The sequence below is a fragment of the Melanerpes formicivorus genome, unplaced genomic scaffold (genome assembly GCF_026170545.1).
Source record: "Melanerpes formicivorus ecotype bairdi unplaced genomic scaffold, bMelFor1.0.p_v2 SCAF_63, whole genome shotgun sequence".
Classification (NCBI taxonomy): Eukaryota; Metazoa; Chordata; class Aves; order Piciformes; family Picidae; genus Melanerpes; species Melanerpes formicivorus.
Genome location: NW_027142415.1, coordinates 2,989,335 through 3,007,046, shown reverse-complemented (window position 1 = coordinate 3,007,046; position 17,712 = coordinate 2,989,335). Strand labels below are relative to the sequence as shown.

Sequence of the window (17,712 nt, the reverse complement as noted above, 5' to 3'; positions counted from 1 at the left end):
AAGTTTTACACAGAGAGAGTGATTGCCCATTGGAATGGGCTGCCCAGGGAGGTGGTGGAATCACCATCACTGGAGGTGTTCAGTTGGAGTCTTGACAGGGTACTTGGTTACATGGGTTAGTTGAGTAGGTGGTGTTGGATGATAGGTTGGACGTGATGATCTTGAAGGTCTCTTCCAACCTGGTTTATTCTATTCTATTATAGTTTTATTTTTTGGACTAAGCCTTCTCCTGTTTTTCTGAGACCACCATCAACATGGCCAGCAAGTAAGGTAGTGATTCTAGAGACAAACATAGAATTGTAGGATTACTTAAGTTGGAAAAGACCTTTAAGATCATCAAGCCCAACTGTAACCTAACACTGCCAAGTCTACCACTCAACCATGTCCCTAAGCACCACATTGACACATCTCTTAATACCTCCAGAGATGTTGACTCAGTAATCTCCCTGGGTTGAGCCAGAAAACCCTTTCAGTGCTGAACTTTTTCCTAATACCCAATCTAAACCTCCCTGGCACAACTTCAGGATGTTTACTGTCATCCTACCACTTGTTATTTGGAAGAGGAGAAGGACACTCGCCTCACCACAGCCTCCCTTCAGGGAGTTGTAGAAAGCAACAAGACCTCCCCTCAGCCTCCTCTTCTACAGGCCAAACAACCCCAGTTCCCTCAGCCACTCCTCACCAGCTCTATTCTCCAGACCCTTCATCAGGTTTGAGGCTCTTGTCTGGACACTCTCCAGCACCTCAATGTCCTTCTTGTGGTGAGGGACCCAAAATTGAACCTAGTGTTTGAGGTGCAGCCTCACCAGTGCTAGTTCAATGACATTTTTCACTAGCTAGGAAACTGAGGAGAAACTGGTTCAGCGATGTTGTTGTTTTAATTCTGCTTTAATTCTGCTGTTGCAGGATTAACAAGGCTTCTTCCAAAACATAAGCATGCCCTACTTTAGCTGTCTCATTTATCTTCACACTGTCCGCAGGTTCCATGTGGAAAATATTGCATGTTAGTAGCTAACTCCTACTCTGATCAGCTTTTATTTATCTCTGCTTCTTCTGTTAGCATTAGAGATTGCTCCAGGTTGCATGTGTATTCCTCTGACTGGCAATGAAAAGGGGCAAGGCTTGCTGGTTTGCTTGAGGACATAGTATTTTCTGCTCAGATGGAAAAACAATAGAAGTAGCCAGGCAGTGCTGTAAATTGGCTGTTTCATTGCCTCAAATACATTGTGGTAGTAGCACGCACAGCTTAAATACCTCTGTACTTCTTCTCATGCAGATCATGCAGCACATAGGCACTGCACTCTATAGGAAACTGCCTCCAATTATTCTGTCTTATTCACATACACACCCTTCATCTAGAAAAACAAGAATAATGAGCAATAGCGAGTGACAAGCCATCATCAAAAGAGAAGAAGATGGAATGACACTTTCTATCAAGGGTGCATTCTGTGCATAGCATAAATCAGACAAGAAGGAGTTTGAAAGAGAAAAGAACAAAATTAGGATGAAGAAACTTTATGGTTTTGACTGATTTCTCCAAACATCAGTGATACTAACAGGAACCTTAAGGCACAACTTCTGCATGAAATCTATGCATTAACCATTAAGGTTAGCTCTCCGAGACTTTGTGACCAAAGCCCCAGAAAATAGTCAGCTTCAGCTTCCAACATCATGTTATCTTTCTGTGGGTGTGGGACAGGAGAAGTGTCAGAGAAATGGGAAAAAAAGCTGTCAGTTACTAAAGAGGAAGAAGCAGCAACCCTTTGTGTGAGGAAGGAACTTCCTAAAATCCTTAAGAGCAAATCTGGCTACGAGTACACACACACACAAAATTAACTCTTGCTCATAATTCTAAGCACTGCAAGCAGGGATTCAAGTGCATAGATCTAAATGCAAAGACCCAGATAGTCCTGATGGGAGCCCAGAAAACAGTGCCCAGAGCTGTCACACCAAAATCTTTCAGCATTTTTCAATTGTAAGTGTCCTTTTTAAAGGCAAGAAGTGTTCATGTTCCCATAAACCCCCAAATGGTATTTTGATATTTAAAAAACACTTCATCATTACAGAGAGCTCTAAATATGCTTTATGCAAAGTGGAGCCAGACTAAAGCCAATTCTAAGGTTTCCTAGTTCTATATAAAATAAAATCTCTCATTTCAGTTCCCAGCTCACATAGCATCTGAATGAAGAGGGCACAGGCTGAGATGGGGATGTCAAGCAAGCAACCCTAAGCTTAGTGAATTCTCTCTCCAGGCCAATATCAGGAAAACTTGGCCAAGGATTCATTACTTCCATGATCCTAGAGAACCCCCAGCAGGATTTAACTATTGCATAATCCCTGTGGGTTACACATCCATGCAATGAAAGAAAAAGTCTCATTGGTTTTGTTGATTAGGTGGTGTTGGATGATGGGTTGGACATCATGATCTTGAAGGTCTCTTCCAACCTGGTCTGGTCTGGTCTGATCTATTCTATTCTATTCTATTCTATTCTATTCTATTCCATTCCATTCCATTCCATTCCATTCCATTCCATTCCATTCCATTCCATTCCATTCCATTCTTTAAAGTGAATCACAAACTTGATTTGCCATCTGCTCCCTACATCTAATGAAGGAGAGAAACAGAGAACTCTTAGTTCTGGGAGCAAGTTAAAGTGCTCTGATTCAGGGTAGTTGTCTTCTATAGAGACTACATCTCCTCTATAAACTGCCAACAGTTAGGTGTTATTGGTACTTCTCAGATACCAAGATGCAGAACTATCTCACTGTTAACAAGATGACTTCTGTTCGGATTTTCAGGATTATCACACAGCAGCTTGCTCTTAAATTGTTAGAAAGCCACAAACACATTCATCTGACAAGTTCTGTAATAACAAATTAACAGGAGAGTGTGCAGGGTCACATTTTCACCTTTTCCCACCAACAACATCGTGGTGTAACAGCCTGCATGTAGTCTGAGCGCAGCTAATGTCTAGCAAGTGCAGAAATGAGTAAGGCATGTGCATTCCATCTCCAAACTGTGTGTATTTGCCAATACAAGAAAGGAAAATCTCCTTCAACTACTTGTGGTAATGGCACCCTATCCATAGCTTGGAAACTGCTGCTCTGCATACAGTGCAATGTGAACTGGCTAAGGTACAGCAGTGTCCATTTTCAATGTGTTTAAAAAGATGCTTTCCAAACTGGAAAAGTAACTAAATAACTAACTAAATAACTGAGCTGTAGTGCATTTCAGAACTGCTTAGCTTTGCAGCTGACCAGAAAAATGGGAAGGCAGCCTTCCCATTCATAAAAGAAATGGTCACAGCAGTGTGGGATTATCGTTCAGCTGTAAATGCTACTCAAGCAACAAGCATCTTCAGCTTGTAGTTTTCTAGCATGCCTCAAAAGATGACAATGAGCTACCTAAATTGCCCTTGTGAGGCCACACCTGGAATACTAAGTCCAGTTCTGGGCTCCCTAGTTCAAGAGAGACAGGGAACTACTGGAGAGAGACCAACAGAAGGACATAAGGGTGCTGAGGGAACTGGAGCATCTCTTTTACAAGGAGAGGCTGAGGGACCTGAGGCTGTTAAGCCCTCAGAAGAGCAGCCTGAAAGGGGACTTCATCATAGTATCATAGTATCATTCAGGGTTGGAAGGGACCACAAGGATCATCTAGTTCCAACCCCCTGCCATGGGCAGGGACACCCCACACTAGATCAGGCTGGCCAGAGCCTCATCCAGCCTGGTCTTAAACACCTCCAGGAACGGGGCTTCGACCACCTCCCTGGACAACCCATTCATCAATGCTGATCAATGTCTAAAAGGTGGAGGTCAAGAGAATGGAGTTGTGTTTTTTTCAGTAGTGACCAGTGATAGGACAAGGGGCAACAGGCGCAAACTGGAACACAGGCTTCACTTAAACATGAGGAAAAACATTGCTGTGAGAGTGCCAGAGCACTGCAGCAGGCTGCCCAGAGAGGCTGTGGAGTCTCCTTTTCTGGAAAGATTCCAAGCATGCCTGGACATTGTGATCCTGGGCAACTTGCTCTGGGTGATCCTGCTTTATCAAGGAGATTGGACTAGATGATCTCCAGAGGTTCTTTCCAACCCTCACTGTTCTGTGATTCTGTAACTGTCAAATGCATTGCACAGCCCCTAAGAGAACATGCATTCCTAAACAAAGAAAAAAGTAGAAATACCTTTTGAAGCATTTTCTTAGTGTCCAAAATTCAATATTATGTATGAGACAATAATTAAAAGTCACATGATGCTGTGCCTTTTACACTGGCAGTGGTATTTTGACTGCAGTTGAAAGTAGGCACCTCTCTCGAAAGGTGACAGAGATTGAATTAGCCACAAGATGGAGCCCAAAGGATCTCTGAGCTGGCAGCTGACATCACTCCCGAATATAGAGCTAAACAACCAGGTTCTTACCGAAGAACAACTTACATCAATCTTAAGCTATTGACAAGGTATTCTTCAATGTAAATCTCCTCCTGTCCAAAAAATATTTTGCATTTAATAGATGACTGGCCTGAGCTTTGACTTCCCATGCTGAAGCAACAAACCCCCAGCAACTTCAGGGAATATTGATGAATGGAGGATTTGCATGAAACTCAGAGAATGCTTTGAAAAGTAAACATCAAGCAGCTGAAATTTGCTTGACCTCTGTTTACCTTGTCCTAGCTGTCTTGGAATGTTTAAATAATTTATGTCCAGTTTGCAGGGTTATGTGGGACTCAATGTTCTGTTCAACCTCTGTTAAGTGATGGCCAGATCTTGTGAGAGCAGGCTCATGTATTTTCCATGTTGCAGATATTTCAGCTAGGAGAAGACATGAGCAGAAAACAGCCTCCAAAGTACCCACTCAGTATAAGTAGAAAGAAGGCAGAGCAATGAGTGCAGTGGGCTCCAGACATATCACTGAATTCCTAAAGAACTCCTTTAGCTCCTCAGATGAATTTAATCATTACGAGACTTTAACTCATAGAAATTTAGACGCCTAAAGTCAGTCATCTACCTTCAGGCTCCCTTTGGAGTTAATGGAGAGAAATGAGAATCTGCAGAGAGTGTTTCATCTACTTTATATATCTGCTAGAATGCAAGGAATTGCCCCCAGGAGATATCTATATTTCTGACTTGTCTATTACAAGGAACACAGTTTATGTTTAGCAGCGAAAATAGGAAACAAACTGCAATGATTTGTTGTTATTTTAACAACTCTCCCCAAACCTCTCCATTTGCTCTTTTAAGAATCTGACATCAAAATGAGATGAGAGGTGAGGAAAAGCAGAAAGCCATTCATAGATCTTAACAGGTGATTGAATATTTACTCTCACTCTACTCAGATTATATTTAATTATATAATAAATTCTATTTAATCTATAATTCTTAGCATTAAGCTGCAAACTCCCTCTTTAACTCTCCACCACGCTAGTTTTCAGGGTACTCATAGTTCAGTCATGTTTTCAGGGTACTCATAGTTAAGTGATGTAAAACTGATGAGGCTAACTTTAAAGAATAGAATAGAATAGAATAGAATAGAATAGAATAGAATAGAATAGAATAGAATAGAATAGAATAGAATAGAATAGAATAGAATAGAATAGAATAGAATTAACCAGGTTGGAAGAGACCATTGAGATCATCGAGTCCAACCCATCATCCAACACCATCTAATCAAATAACCGTGGCACCAAGCACCACATCCAGCTTCTTCCTAAACACCTCCAGTGATGGGGACTCCACCACCTCCCTGGGCAGCACTTTCCAAAGACGAATCACTCTTTCTGGGAAGAATTTCTTCCTAACATCCAGCCTAAACCTCCCGTGGTGCAGCTTGAGACTGTGTCCTCTTGTTCTGGTGCTGGTTGCCTGGGAGAAGAGACCAACCCCCACCTGGCTACAACCTCCCTTTGGGTAGTTGTAGAGAGCAATAAGGTCTCCCCTGAGTCTCCTCTTCTTGCATCAACTTGCATCAACATTAAAAAAACAATAAACAGGAAAGAAACCCAAACCAACACACCACAATTTTATCATCAAGGATAAATGTTGGTTACACCTTAATGTTGGTCACACCTTTGCAATCCACTCAAGGTAAAATTGAGATTATGCTTTTTTTGTCTGTAAACCCATTCATACCATAGCCCTGGCGCAGCATTTCAGTTGCAGTTATGATTGCAACTTGCATTAATCATTCTCTACTTACTTTAAAGTGAACCACCTTGCTACCAATAAATGAAGACAGTTAGATTTAAGTTGTTTAATGGTTATGAAGCAGCTGTGATTTCTGAAGGAAGAGTGATCAGTGTAATCGGTGGCCTGGGTTGCTACTCTCAGTTAGGTGTAATATCTGCATAGTGCCATCATGGCAGCAGCACTCTCACCTGCCACTCAGCATAATGTGCTTAAGCACCTGGATATCCATATAGCACATGGTTAATTGGATAAAAATTTCCCCCTGGGATGAATTATTGCTTTATTGCTCTGCACCAAGATGTCTGCAAGTGAATGTTCAGAGTTATCAGTTTAAGAAAGAGGTTGAGTTGCTCAAACGTGTCCAGAGTAGGGCAACAAAGCTGGGGAGGGGTTTGGAGCACAGCCCTGTGAGGAGAGGCTGAGGGAGCTGGGGTTGCTTAGTCTGGAGAGGAGGAGGCTCAGGGGAGAACTTACTGCTGTCTACAACTACCTGAAGGGAGGTTGTAGCCAGGTGGGGGTTGGTCTCTTCCCCCAGGCAACCAGCACCAGAACATGAGGACACAGTCTCAAGCTGAGCCAGGGGAGGTTTAGACTGGATGTTAGGATGAAATTCTTCCCAGAAAGAGTGATTGGCCACTGGAGGTGGTGGAGTCACCATCACTGGAGGTGTTTAGGAAGAGACTGGATGAGACACTTAGTGCCATGGTTTAGTTGCTTAGATGGTGTTGGGTGCTAGGATGGACTTGATGATCTCGAAGTTCTTTTCCAACCTGATTTATTCTGTGTTCTGCATTCTGCTCTAAAGCAATTCCAGAAACAGCAGTTCTCCTAGAGGCAATCCACATTACCTTTTCTTTTGTCTATGCAGACATCATTTTCAAAAATGTGCTCTTACAAAGTTGTAATTAAAGCAAAAAAAAAAAAAAAAATCATCAGTGATCAGCAGCACTTCATGAGGAGCGAAGATAGCTTAGGATGTTCTGTCTCTAGGAGCTAATCATTAGACCTCTGCTTTAAACACCAAGGTAGTTTGGGTAGCACACTGGGAATATCAGGCTTCTAGTATCTGAAGGGGCCCTACATGAAAAGCTGGAGAGGGACAGCTGTAAGGGCTTGTGATGACAGGACAAAGGGCAATGGTTTGAAACTAGAGCAGGGTAGATTTAGATTGGACACTAGGAATAAGAGGGTGGTGAGCCGCTGGAACAGGTGTCCCAGAGAGGTTATGGATATCTCATCCCTGGAAGTGTTTAAGACCAGGCTTAAGAGAAGGGTGGTGAGGCTGGTGAGAGGTCTGGAGAACAAGCTCTATGAGGAGAGACTGAGGGAGCTGGGGGTTGTTAGCCTGAAGAAGAGGAGGCTCAGGAGAGACCTTATTGCTCTCTACAACTACCTGGAAGGAAGTTGGAGCCAGGTGGGGACTGATCTCTTCTCCCAGGCAACCAGCACCAGAACAATAGGATACAGTCTCAAGCTGTGCCAGGGGAAGTTTAAGCTTGAGGTGAGGAGAAAGTTCTTCCCAGAGAGAGTTGTTAGCCGTTGGAGTGTGCTGCCCAGGGAAGTGGTGGAGTCCCCATCCCTGAAGGTGTTCAAAAATGGATTGGATGTGTCGTTTGGAGCCACGGTTTAGTTGTCAGGAGGTGTTAGGTATTAGGTAATAGGTTGAACTTGACAATCTCTGAGGTCTTTTCCAACCTGGTTGATTCTATGATTCTATGACTCGCCAGTCAATAATTTGTAGTGCACTAAAGCATGAGCTGAGCTTGGCTATGTTTTGCCTTAGCTATATGCAACTGTAACACTGATATTACTAAAAGTGAAAGCTCGTTAAGCACATTGTCCCTCATCTGTGTGTTCCCATCCCACAATTTCAGGGAAGAGCACATGAAAACGGCAGAAGCTGAGGATGATATTGAGAGGAAGCTCTTCAGGTCTTTCACCACAAGATGAAATGCATTAACGCAGCACATGTGCCTCATCTACCTTTGACTGAAATTTTATTCCTTCCAGCTCCATCGATGGAAGACTTTCTTTCTTTTTCCTCCTGGGATTCTAAGATTTGTAGTCCTTTAAAGACATTAGCTTTCAGTGCTATCATGCAAGATTGCTGTTTCAACAAGACTCACACTTCCCAGTGCATTTCTATTGTTTAACTGACAAACTGGGAAACAGGGAAAGATTGGGATCATTACTGATGCTCCCTGCAGGCATGCAACTCGGATTCAAGCTGAAGCAATTCCTCTCATTAAAAATCATTTTAAAATGTTGGAAATGTCTGTACTTCTTTGCTCCATCTACTCTATTTTACCCCATGCTGAAGTTTTTCACTTCCCCCCTTTTTCTGAACCACTTTTTTGTTGGTGGTGTTTTTTTCCCCCCGGTTGCATAAAGTACTCTTGAACTGCCAGTTAAAAATGTTTTATTCTAGACAACAGCAGAAAAGCTCTCAAAGATCAAGACTCAGCTCATCCTTCACTATGCAACCCCCAGATATGAGGCAAAGCAAGTCTATGAGCATGCTAACAGTAGGAAGGTAGCTATGTTGGACCAGGCTGCTCTGGTAATGGAAAGAAGGTAGAAGGAATTGTAAGAGCAGCCTGACAGTTTTTTGGTGGGAAGCATCCATAGAACAGTTTGTTGGAAGTGAATACTCTACAGGCAGTAATATCAAAGCTTAATTATTAATTACAGTGGCAAGCCATGGCAACTCTGCATGCTTTGCCTTCACCATTTACCCTGTTATCAACATCAGTCACAAGAGTGATGCTGAAACAGTGGTCCAAAGAAGTCTGTGGTGCTGCACAGACCCAAACAAGCACTCCCCTCTGATGAGTATGAGTGAGAGCAGTAGCTGCAACATCAGCTCCTCTGCTTCCCTGCAAACATTGCAGATAGCCTTAGATAAATCACTTAGTATTTCATCCTTGTCATGTTAATGGGGGATAAAACTTCCTTAATGTGTGGAACCCTGAACAAATATCCTGGCAAATACTAGGTTTAAAGTAAACCAGAAGTTTCAAATGGCCACTGGAGAACTAAAAGGCTTATAAGGGCCAGGCTGGCACAGCATGCTCTTTAATATAATCATATACCAACTTCCTCTGTTTATGCCACCACCAGACTCTTCCTTTCTCTACTTAGATCAATCCATAGGGTAATTATTTGTCATTTTCTTTACAGGAAGCTTGCTGCTGCTAATCTGGTCTTTTTTGAGGAGTCATTTTTTTAGGCATATGGTGATTAAACTGTTTTTTTCTGCACAATCAATCTGCAGCTGCTCAGCCAGCCAGCAGGGCTTGAGTAGGAGACAAGCAGATATGTGAGATCAAGTCTCCTGCTCTAGAAAATGTTTGGGAACATTTGACTTCTCCTTTGAATGACCAAGAGTAAAGTCAATAGCCTCACAAAGGAAGGAAGCTGCTCTGGAAGAGTGAGAAATCCTAATAATCCTTTTTTTAAACAGAAATGATGGCTATCTGAGACATTCTGAACTGGACCTGTGTAAAGAATATGTTTTATTCTGGTTGACTCTTTGGTAATGCTGCTGCTCCACAGTCTGAAAGACCTTGCATGATCTAGAACAAAATTGTTCTCAATGAAAACCTAAAAGGAAAAGCACAATGCTGACTAGGCAGAATGACATGTCATCTTAAATTCTTGCAGACTACGCTATTTCCACTGAGCTTTGTAGGATTTTGTCCAATGATTTGTCTAAGGGACAAAATGTTAGGTTGTCTAGAGGTCACTTTCAGGCGCAATGGGACTTACTTAGCTTGAATAAGGACAATATTTTTAGCAGAGCCTAGAGGACAAGAGGTAAACTAAACTAAGAGTTTGCATCTATGCTAGATGAAAGGAGGAAATTTTTTATGCTAAGGGTGGTGAGACACTGGCTCAGGTTGTACAGAGAGGTGGTAAAAGGCCCATCCTTGGAAACATTCCAGGTCAGATTGCTTGTGGCTCTGAGCAACCTGTTCCTGCTCCCTGCAAGTGAGATTGGACTAGCTGACTTTTAGAGGTCCCTTCCAACCCCAAATAGTCTGTAATTCTACTTGTATGATTCTGTACTTAGGACTTAATTTTCTAACATTGTGAACAACAAGCAGTCAACATCAGGACATCTGTTAGAGTTAGACCAAGAATTCACCTAACAGAGTTTCCTCTCTTCTCTAATGGCCAAGCCAGCAAAGACGTAAGAAGTAGTACAGGAACGAAACAGCCACACAGGGTCACCTTGTGACCTCCCTCCCTCTCAACTCAAGAACTTCCTAAGCCAGAAACCATGTCTTTATGTTTAAGAGCATTGGGTAGATTTTTCTCTAATTTCCCCAGTCACTTCTTGAAATCAGGAAAATTTTCATCCTTCACCTGTTTTGCATCATGGAGTTTCACAGCTTAACTAGGCACAGAATTTGAATGGAGCTGCTTTACTTTCAGTGCTACATGAAATGAGTGAGAGCACAGCCTTCTATTTCTCACCCTTTTGGTTTAAATACTATATAATAAATCATGAAATATACTGGAAAGTCTGACCAGGTCTTTGATATTTAGCTTTTATCTTCTTCCCCTTTTCACTAAGTGGACTAAAAATCAGGCTGTCTGTGTCACAGACAATTGGGACACAGGGAAAATGAAGCTAAAACTCTCGGGATTTCATTTTACAGCTTTCTGCTTACCGTATGTCATTTGAATCACATCTTTGATGAGATAATAAGGCACATAAGAAGGACAGGATTAATATTGAATAGACAGAAATCATAACAAGCAGATTTGATAAAATATAAGTGTTTATGGCTTGAAGACCATCCTGTAAAATTTTTTCTCTTGGGAACATCATCATTATTTCATCAAAATAGGCAGTAGAAATATCTCTGACTGTTATGCCATATATATATATAACCCCCACCACTGAAATAAAACAAATCTGCTTTGAAGCAAAGACCTGACACCATTAATCTCAGTGTTAAAGCTCTCACTGCATGGTGACATTCTGTGAGTTTAGTAATGAAAATAAGGACAAGGGCAACAGAGATTCCTGCCTCAAATTTGGTGGAGAAGATCTGGGTTGAGGTCCTATTGCTTTAAATGTTTTCTCTGGCTCACATTCACCCCCAGAAAAAAGGTGCCTTCACTTGGAAACTTAAGGCACTGCAGTTTTGTTTTCATTGTAGTGTTTTAAAAACAAATTGCAGGTCTGAGGTGAGGTTACTTTAACAAAAGCTTGCTTGTAAAGGTCCTTAAGTAGTTTCAGTACAAAGTCTTTAAATTAATACTGTTGACATGTTGCCTAGCTCTGATCTTGTTTGTGGTCACTGAAAGTGTTATGTGACACTATATCCTCTGACAGTTGTTGTCTACAGTTACCTGAAGGGAGGTTGTAGGCAGGTGGGGGTTGGTCTCTTCTCCCAGGCAACCAGCACCAGAACAAGAGGACACAGTCTCAAGCTGTGTCAGGTTTAGGATGGATATTAAGAAGAAGTTCTTCATAGAAAGAGTGATTTGCCATTGCACCAGGGAGGTGGCGGAGTCACCATCACTGGAGGTGTTTAGGAAGAGACTGGATGGGGTGCTTGGTGCCATGGTTTAGTTGATTAGATGGTGCTGGGTGATAAGCTGGACTCAGTGATCTCAAAGGTCTTTTCTGACCTGGTTAATTCTATTCCATTCTGTTCTACTCTACTCTACTCTACTCTACTCTACTCTATTCTATTCTATTCTATTCTATTCTATTCTAAAGTTATGTCATCCCTTGAGATTGAATTATTGGTTTTATTTGCCATTAATATTTCCTTCTTCAACTGGAAATACAGAGCTAGATGAGCATGTCTTGTTCTGTCTTTTGACACAATACAAAATCCATTTCCTCCACAAATGTCAGACTTATGGATATTCAATTGCAATAGTATTTACACAAGATTATGAAGTTGAGGAAACCACTTTTTGTGGTCTTAGGGTGTTTAGGCAAAACAATTGAGCTTACAGTTAAAGAGGTTTTCTCAGACTCATAGAATTGCCTGGTTGTTGAAAACCTTAAGATTATTGACACCAAATATAACCTAACATCTCCCTGAACACAACTGTTAGTCCAGCTCCGAGGTGACCTAATTGTGGCCTTCCAGTATCTGAAGGGGGCCTACAGGAAGGCTGGGGAAGGACTTCTCAGGATGTCAGGTAGTGATAGGACTAGGGGGAATGGAATGAAGCTGGAGGTGGGGAGATTCAGACTAGATGTGAGGAGGAGGTTCTTCACCATGAGAGTGGTGAAACCCTGGAATGTGTTGTCCAGGGAGGTGGTCGAGGCCCCGTCCCTGGAGGTGTTTAAGCCCAGGCTGGATGAGGCTCTGCCCAGCCTGATGTGGTGTGGGGTGTCCCTGCCCATGGCAGGGGGGTTGGAACTGGATGATCCTTGTGGTCCCTTCCAACCCTGAATGATACTATGATACTATGTCCCTAAGCTCCTCATCCAAATGCCTTTTAAACACCTTCAGGGAACATAAAGATAGCAAATATCTTTGTCATGGGATCTTTGTTCCTCTGATGTTCTCACTTCTGATCCCTCACAGAGGAGCAAGTATATGCACTTGGCTTATGTCTTTAGCCTCTCTTACCATCAAAAATGTTTCACTATCTTTTCTTTTGCTCTGCACACCATGTCCAGTTAGTCTCTCCTTACATGCACAGCAACATCTTGGGTTAAACAGAAATTGGAGATAAAGTGGGATTGTTTTCATACTGCAGGGAAAGCAAGCAAAACAAAACCCCACTTGAACAGCAGTTACTTTTTTGCCCCAGGTGAGAGCTCCGGAGTTCAGTGAATCACAGCCTGGGATCTCATGGCAGCAGAATCGCTGCTTGTGCTGCTGAGCCTGCAAAGGCAACTTATCCCCTGTACATGCAGGTGGTAGAGCCTTTATTCTCTTAAAAACCACAGCTGCCTTGCAGACATCAAGAAGAAAAATCCAACTGGTGGGCTAAGTCCTGACATTTCACTTCTGTTTGTAGCATGGCATTAAATACAGCTCCCTGAGCTCTTCCATTGCCAGAGGAATGTTCTTTTGAGGTCCAGAGAAAGTTTTCAGTTTTAGCTCATCTCTTTGGGTTTTCGGCTGTTTTTGTTGTGGTGGTTGTGGTTTGGTTTGGGGGGGAGTTGGCTTGTTTTTGTTTCTTTTGTGGGTTTTTTCTTCTGGAAAATAAAGAAGTAAAATGAAATGGCATAAAGTTTAGGAGCCATGGAACTGAAATTCCGAGTCCTTTTGTTTAGATGTGCCCTCGTGGTGTTAATCACATTTTCAAACACATCTTTCTGCTCCTTGGAGTATCTCTGAACCTCTCTGAAATTCACTGAAGGGGCACTAGGACAGGTGCAGTTGTCAGGGACACTTAGTCTTACATTTCAGCTGCCCTAGGTGTAATATCTTCATTCAACCTAAGATCATCCGTCTGGTTTGGTCCAGTATTAGATGCCTTATGGTCTGTCTCTTAGTGAAGTGGGTACTGAACTAGGCACCTCCTTTAGGAAGACATCTGCCCTAGGTTTGATTTAGCCACCAGTCAGTGAGGGCTACTCAACCTACTAAGTCACAAAGCCTTCCAGGCTGTTTGTATCAACCATTAGCCAAATGAGGAATTTCTGGTGCCTGTGTTCCACTGTCCCAGTTTGAGATCTGGGATGGATAGAACAAAGCAGGACAATACTAAAAGTTGCACACTCTAATATAGATTTCACTGAACTTTTGTTTTGTGTGTTTACAAATACCATGAATTAAAAATGCATTCAATCCTACATTAAAGTCACACCAAAATATTAAAATGCACCTCTTTTGTTTGCTTCTAGCTACCTCAGAGAACCCTCATGAACACAGTAAGTACCAGCTTGAGAGTGAATATTGTTACTTTGGCTTTTAGAAGGAAGGTATTTCTTTCCTGTCTTCAGTGTTTTAGAAGCTTCAGGTGGGGTTCATCAACACAGGCTCACAGTAACCTTTGTCTTGTGAGGCTGGTGCTCAGGGACTCTCTGTGATGTAGGAGCAGATCTGTTTCACAGGTCCCAGTTTGCCTGGAAGACATTTTACAATGTGAGCTAAGGTAAGACCCACACCAAACAACTCAGGGAGGACACAGATGAAGAGATGGGTTTGTGCAGTTCTCTGACCAAGGCTCTGATCCAAGCAGTACTGGTTGATGGTAGGCTGAACATGAGCCTGCAGTGTGCCCAGGCAGCCAAGAGGGCCAATGGCATCCTGGCCTGCATCAGGAATAGTGTGGCCAGCAGGAGCAGGGAGGTTATTCTGCCCCTGTATACTGCACTGGTTAGGCCACACCTGGAGTACTGTGTCCAGTTCTGGGCCCCTCAGTTTAGGAAGGAGGTTGACTTGCTGGAACGAGTCCAGAGAAGAGTAACAAAGTTGGTGAGGGGTCTGGAACACCAGCCCTATGAGGAGAGGCTGGGGGAGCTGGGGTTGCTCAGCCTGGAGAAGAGGAGACTCAGGGGTGACCTTATCACTCTCTACAACTACCTGAAGGGAGGTTGTAGACAGGCGGATGATGGTCTCTTCTCCCAGGCACCCAGTACCAGAACAAGAGGACACAGTCTCAGGCTGCGCCAAGGGAGGTTCAGGTTGGATGTTAGGAAGAAGTTCTGTACAGAAAGAGTGATTGCGCTATGGAATGGGCTGCCCGGGGAGGTGGTGGAGTCACCGTTATTGAAGGTGTTCAGAAGGAGACTTGATGGGGTGCTTGGTGCCATGGGTTAGCTGTTTGGGTGGGTTGGATTGGTTGATGGGTTGGACACGATGATCTTGAAGGTCTCTTCCAACCTGGTTTGGTTTATTCTAATAAAGGTTTATTCAATAGAGAGAGATTCATCTCTTAGTATGCTGCAGTCCTCACAGAGACATAGACTTTAGAAATCAGAATTAAAAACACTTTTACCATTCCTCTGAAATGTTCTAGCCTTCTTTTCCTGTCTCATAATGCTGGGGTTTGGCTATCCCACTGTTTTAAAATAGCACAAACTTGCATACAGCTCACATTTTAATACAGTATAGTATTTATTACTGTTCCTGCTTTACAATATATCTCTGGCATCCAGGCTAGCAGAGAAATGTGGAAAGCTCTTTCTTTAATGCAATCTACTGAACTTTGATTTGCTGTTCTACATCAGACAACCCCAATTCTGTGGTAACAAAATACCTTCCTGAGCTCTATGTTAAATATCAAGGAGAATTTTTCTTTATAGAAGACAGGTGATGGTTATCAAATTTAGAACTAGAAGAATTTAATGATTTTAGAGATTCTGTGGTGAATTTGGGACGTGGTTTAGTTTACTGGGTATGGTGGTGGTGGATTGATGACTGAACTTGATGATCTTAGAGTTATTTTCCAACCTTAATGATTCTATTCTATGATTTGCTTCTGTATTTCTGAAAGACATTGAATGAAATTTTTGTGGTTTCTTAAACCACATTAAAAAGTAAACCATTTTCTTTACTGTTTAGGGGAAAAACTAGTTAAAATTCCCTCTCTCAAGAAAGACATTGGTTTGGGGTTTTTCCTCAAGTCTAGTGTGAATTTGCAATGCCAACTGAGCTTACATAATTTTAGTGAGAGTCTTTTAATCTGACAGGAGGTTGTAGTGAGGTTGGTTTGTTCTCTCCTCCCAAGTAACAAGTGGCAGGATAAGTTCTGAAGTTGCAGCAGGGAAGGTTTAGATTGGATCTTAGGAAAATTTTCTTTGCTGAAAGGGTGGTCAGGCATTGGAACAGGCTGCTCAGGGAGGTGGTGGGATCACCACCCTTGGAGGTGTTAAAAAAACATGGTGTTTGGGACATGGTTTGGGGGTCATGGTGGTATTGGGGAGCCTCGATGATCCTAGAGGCCTTTTCCAAACTTTACTAATCCTGTCCTATGATTTAAAATATGAACACTAAAAACTCTTCTAATGTAGGGGTTCTTCTTATTTGCAGAGCATGAACATAGTAAACATGGCAAAGCTGTCTCTCAGACTAAACCAGGTAGGTTTTGCAACTTATTTTCCAGTTACTCCAGGCTCCACTCCATAAGAACATGTGTGGCTTGCAATACCTGGAGACAGCCTTGAGCTAGGCACCATTTTTTTTGCTTTGTGTCACTGGCTTCTCCAGGGTATGGTAGAGGAACCAAAATAAGGGTGAGAGAGAAGAGGAGGCTCAGGGGAGACCTTATTGCTCTCTACAACTACCTGAAGGGAAGTTGTAGCCATGAGGGGGGGTTGGTCTCTTCTCCCAGGCAACCAGCACCAGAACAAGAGGACACAGTCTCAAGCTGTGACTCAAGTTTAGACTCGAGGTGAGGAGAAAGTTCTTCAGAGAGAGAGTTGCTAGCCATTGGAATGTGCTGCCCAGGGAGGTGGTGGAGTCCCCATCCCTGGAGGTGTTCAAGAGGGGATTGGATATGGCACTTGGTGCCATGGTTTAATCATGAGGTCTGTGGTGACAGGTTGGACTTGATGATCTTTGAGGTCTCTTCCAACCTTGGTGATTCTGTGGAATTTAACTAAAAGGATTGAGCTTTAACAGAGCTTCCTCTAGTTTAGTACGATATACTCCAAACCAAAACTCTTGGAATGCAAATGTCTGAAGGGGAAAAAGAAAGAAAAGAAAAAGAGGAAAAATTAAAGGCTTGCTAAGTTTTCTTTAGCATAAAAGATCTATTCTCAGGTGATTAATGGTTGCTTTAAGAGCTGTTTTGAGTTTTAGTTGATGACTGCAAGTATTAATCTGCAGGCACTGGTAGTAATAATTCTGCCTGCTGTGTGCCAATGAGTACTCTTGAGTTAAAACAACTGAGTTATTCTCTAACAAAGCAGTGGTCTCCTTTTTCACCTTGAATCAGAGCAGCTTCCAACTATTATTCCTACGCCTCTTGTCATCACACTTCAAAGTATCACACAAGCAAGAAACTAATGAATTTGATAAAATATATTGAACCAGTAGGGAAATCTTCAAATTGAAGAGTGGTTTGTGTACATGTCTAAGAGCAAGTAAAGCAAGAGAATTCATTCCTGATGTATTTCCTCTGAAACTGCCTGCAGTACACAGAGAAATGTCTACGTTTCACCATGTAAATTAGATTCATCAAGAAAGCAAACCAAAACAAAATATTAATGCTGCAAAACCAGAGCTCAGCAGAGGAATGGAATTCTCTCCAATGAAATACTTCAGAACTTCAAACTTTGAGTTTATTCAATCTACAGGCAAAGTCAGAATTTTTTTTTTCCGAGATCTTCACAAAATAAACCAAAAATACAACAACAAAATCTGGACATTTTGTAGCATTATAAGGTCATCAAATATTTTTTTTTCCAGACTCCTCATGATATAGTTAACAGAAAGTATGTGAGAAATTGGAAATATTACCTCTCCTCTTGCCTAATTGTTATGCATCATCTCAGCATTGGTTAGGACACTCCTTGAGTCCTATGTCCAGCTCGGGGCCCCTCAGTTCAGGAAAGATGTTGAGTTGCTGGAAGGTGTCCAGAGAAGGGCGACA

The 17,712-nt window shown here is 42.3% G+C and overlaps 1 protein-coding gene across 9 annotated transcripts in view; it reads left to right on the top strand.

Moving 5' to 3' along the window:
• The window catches only part of TRDN (triadin), a 236,471-nt gene that overhangs the window by 192,551 nt on the left and 26,208 nt on the right, over nucleotides 1-17,712 (top strand). For all 9 annotated transcript variants that reach the window (XM_068162336.1, XM_068162339.1, XM_068162333.1 and 6 more), the window contains 2 exons: nucleotides 14,018-14,044; nucleotides 16,149-16,196. In XM_068162336.1, the coding sequence (XP_068018437.1) occupies nucleotides 14,018-14,044; nucleotides 16,149-16,196 (75 nt within the window). The remainder of the gene's footprint in view (nucleotides 1-14,017; nucleotides 14,045-16,148; nucleotides 16,197-17,712) is intronic.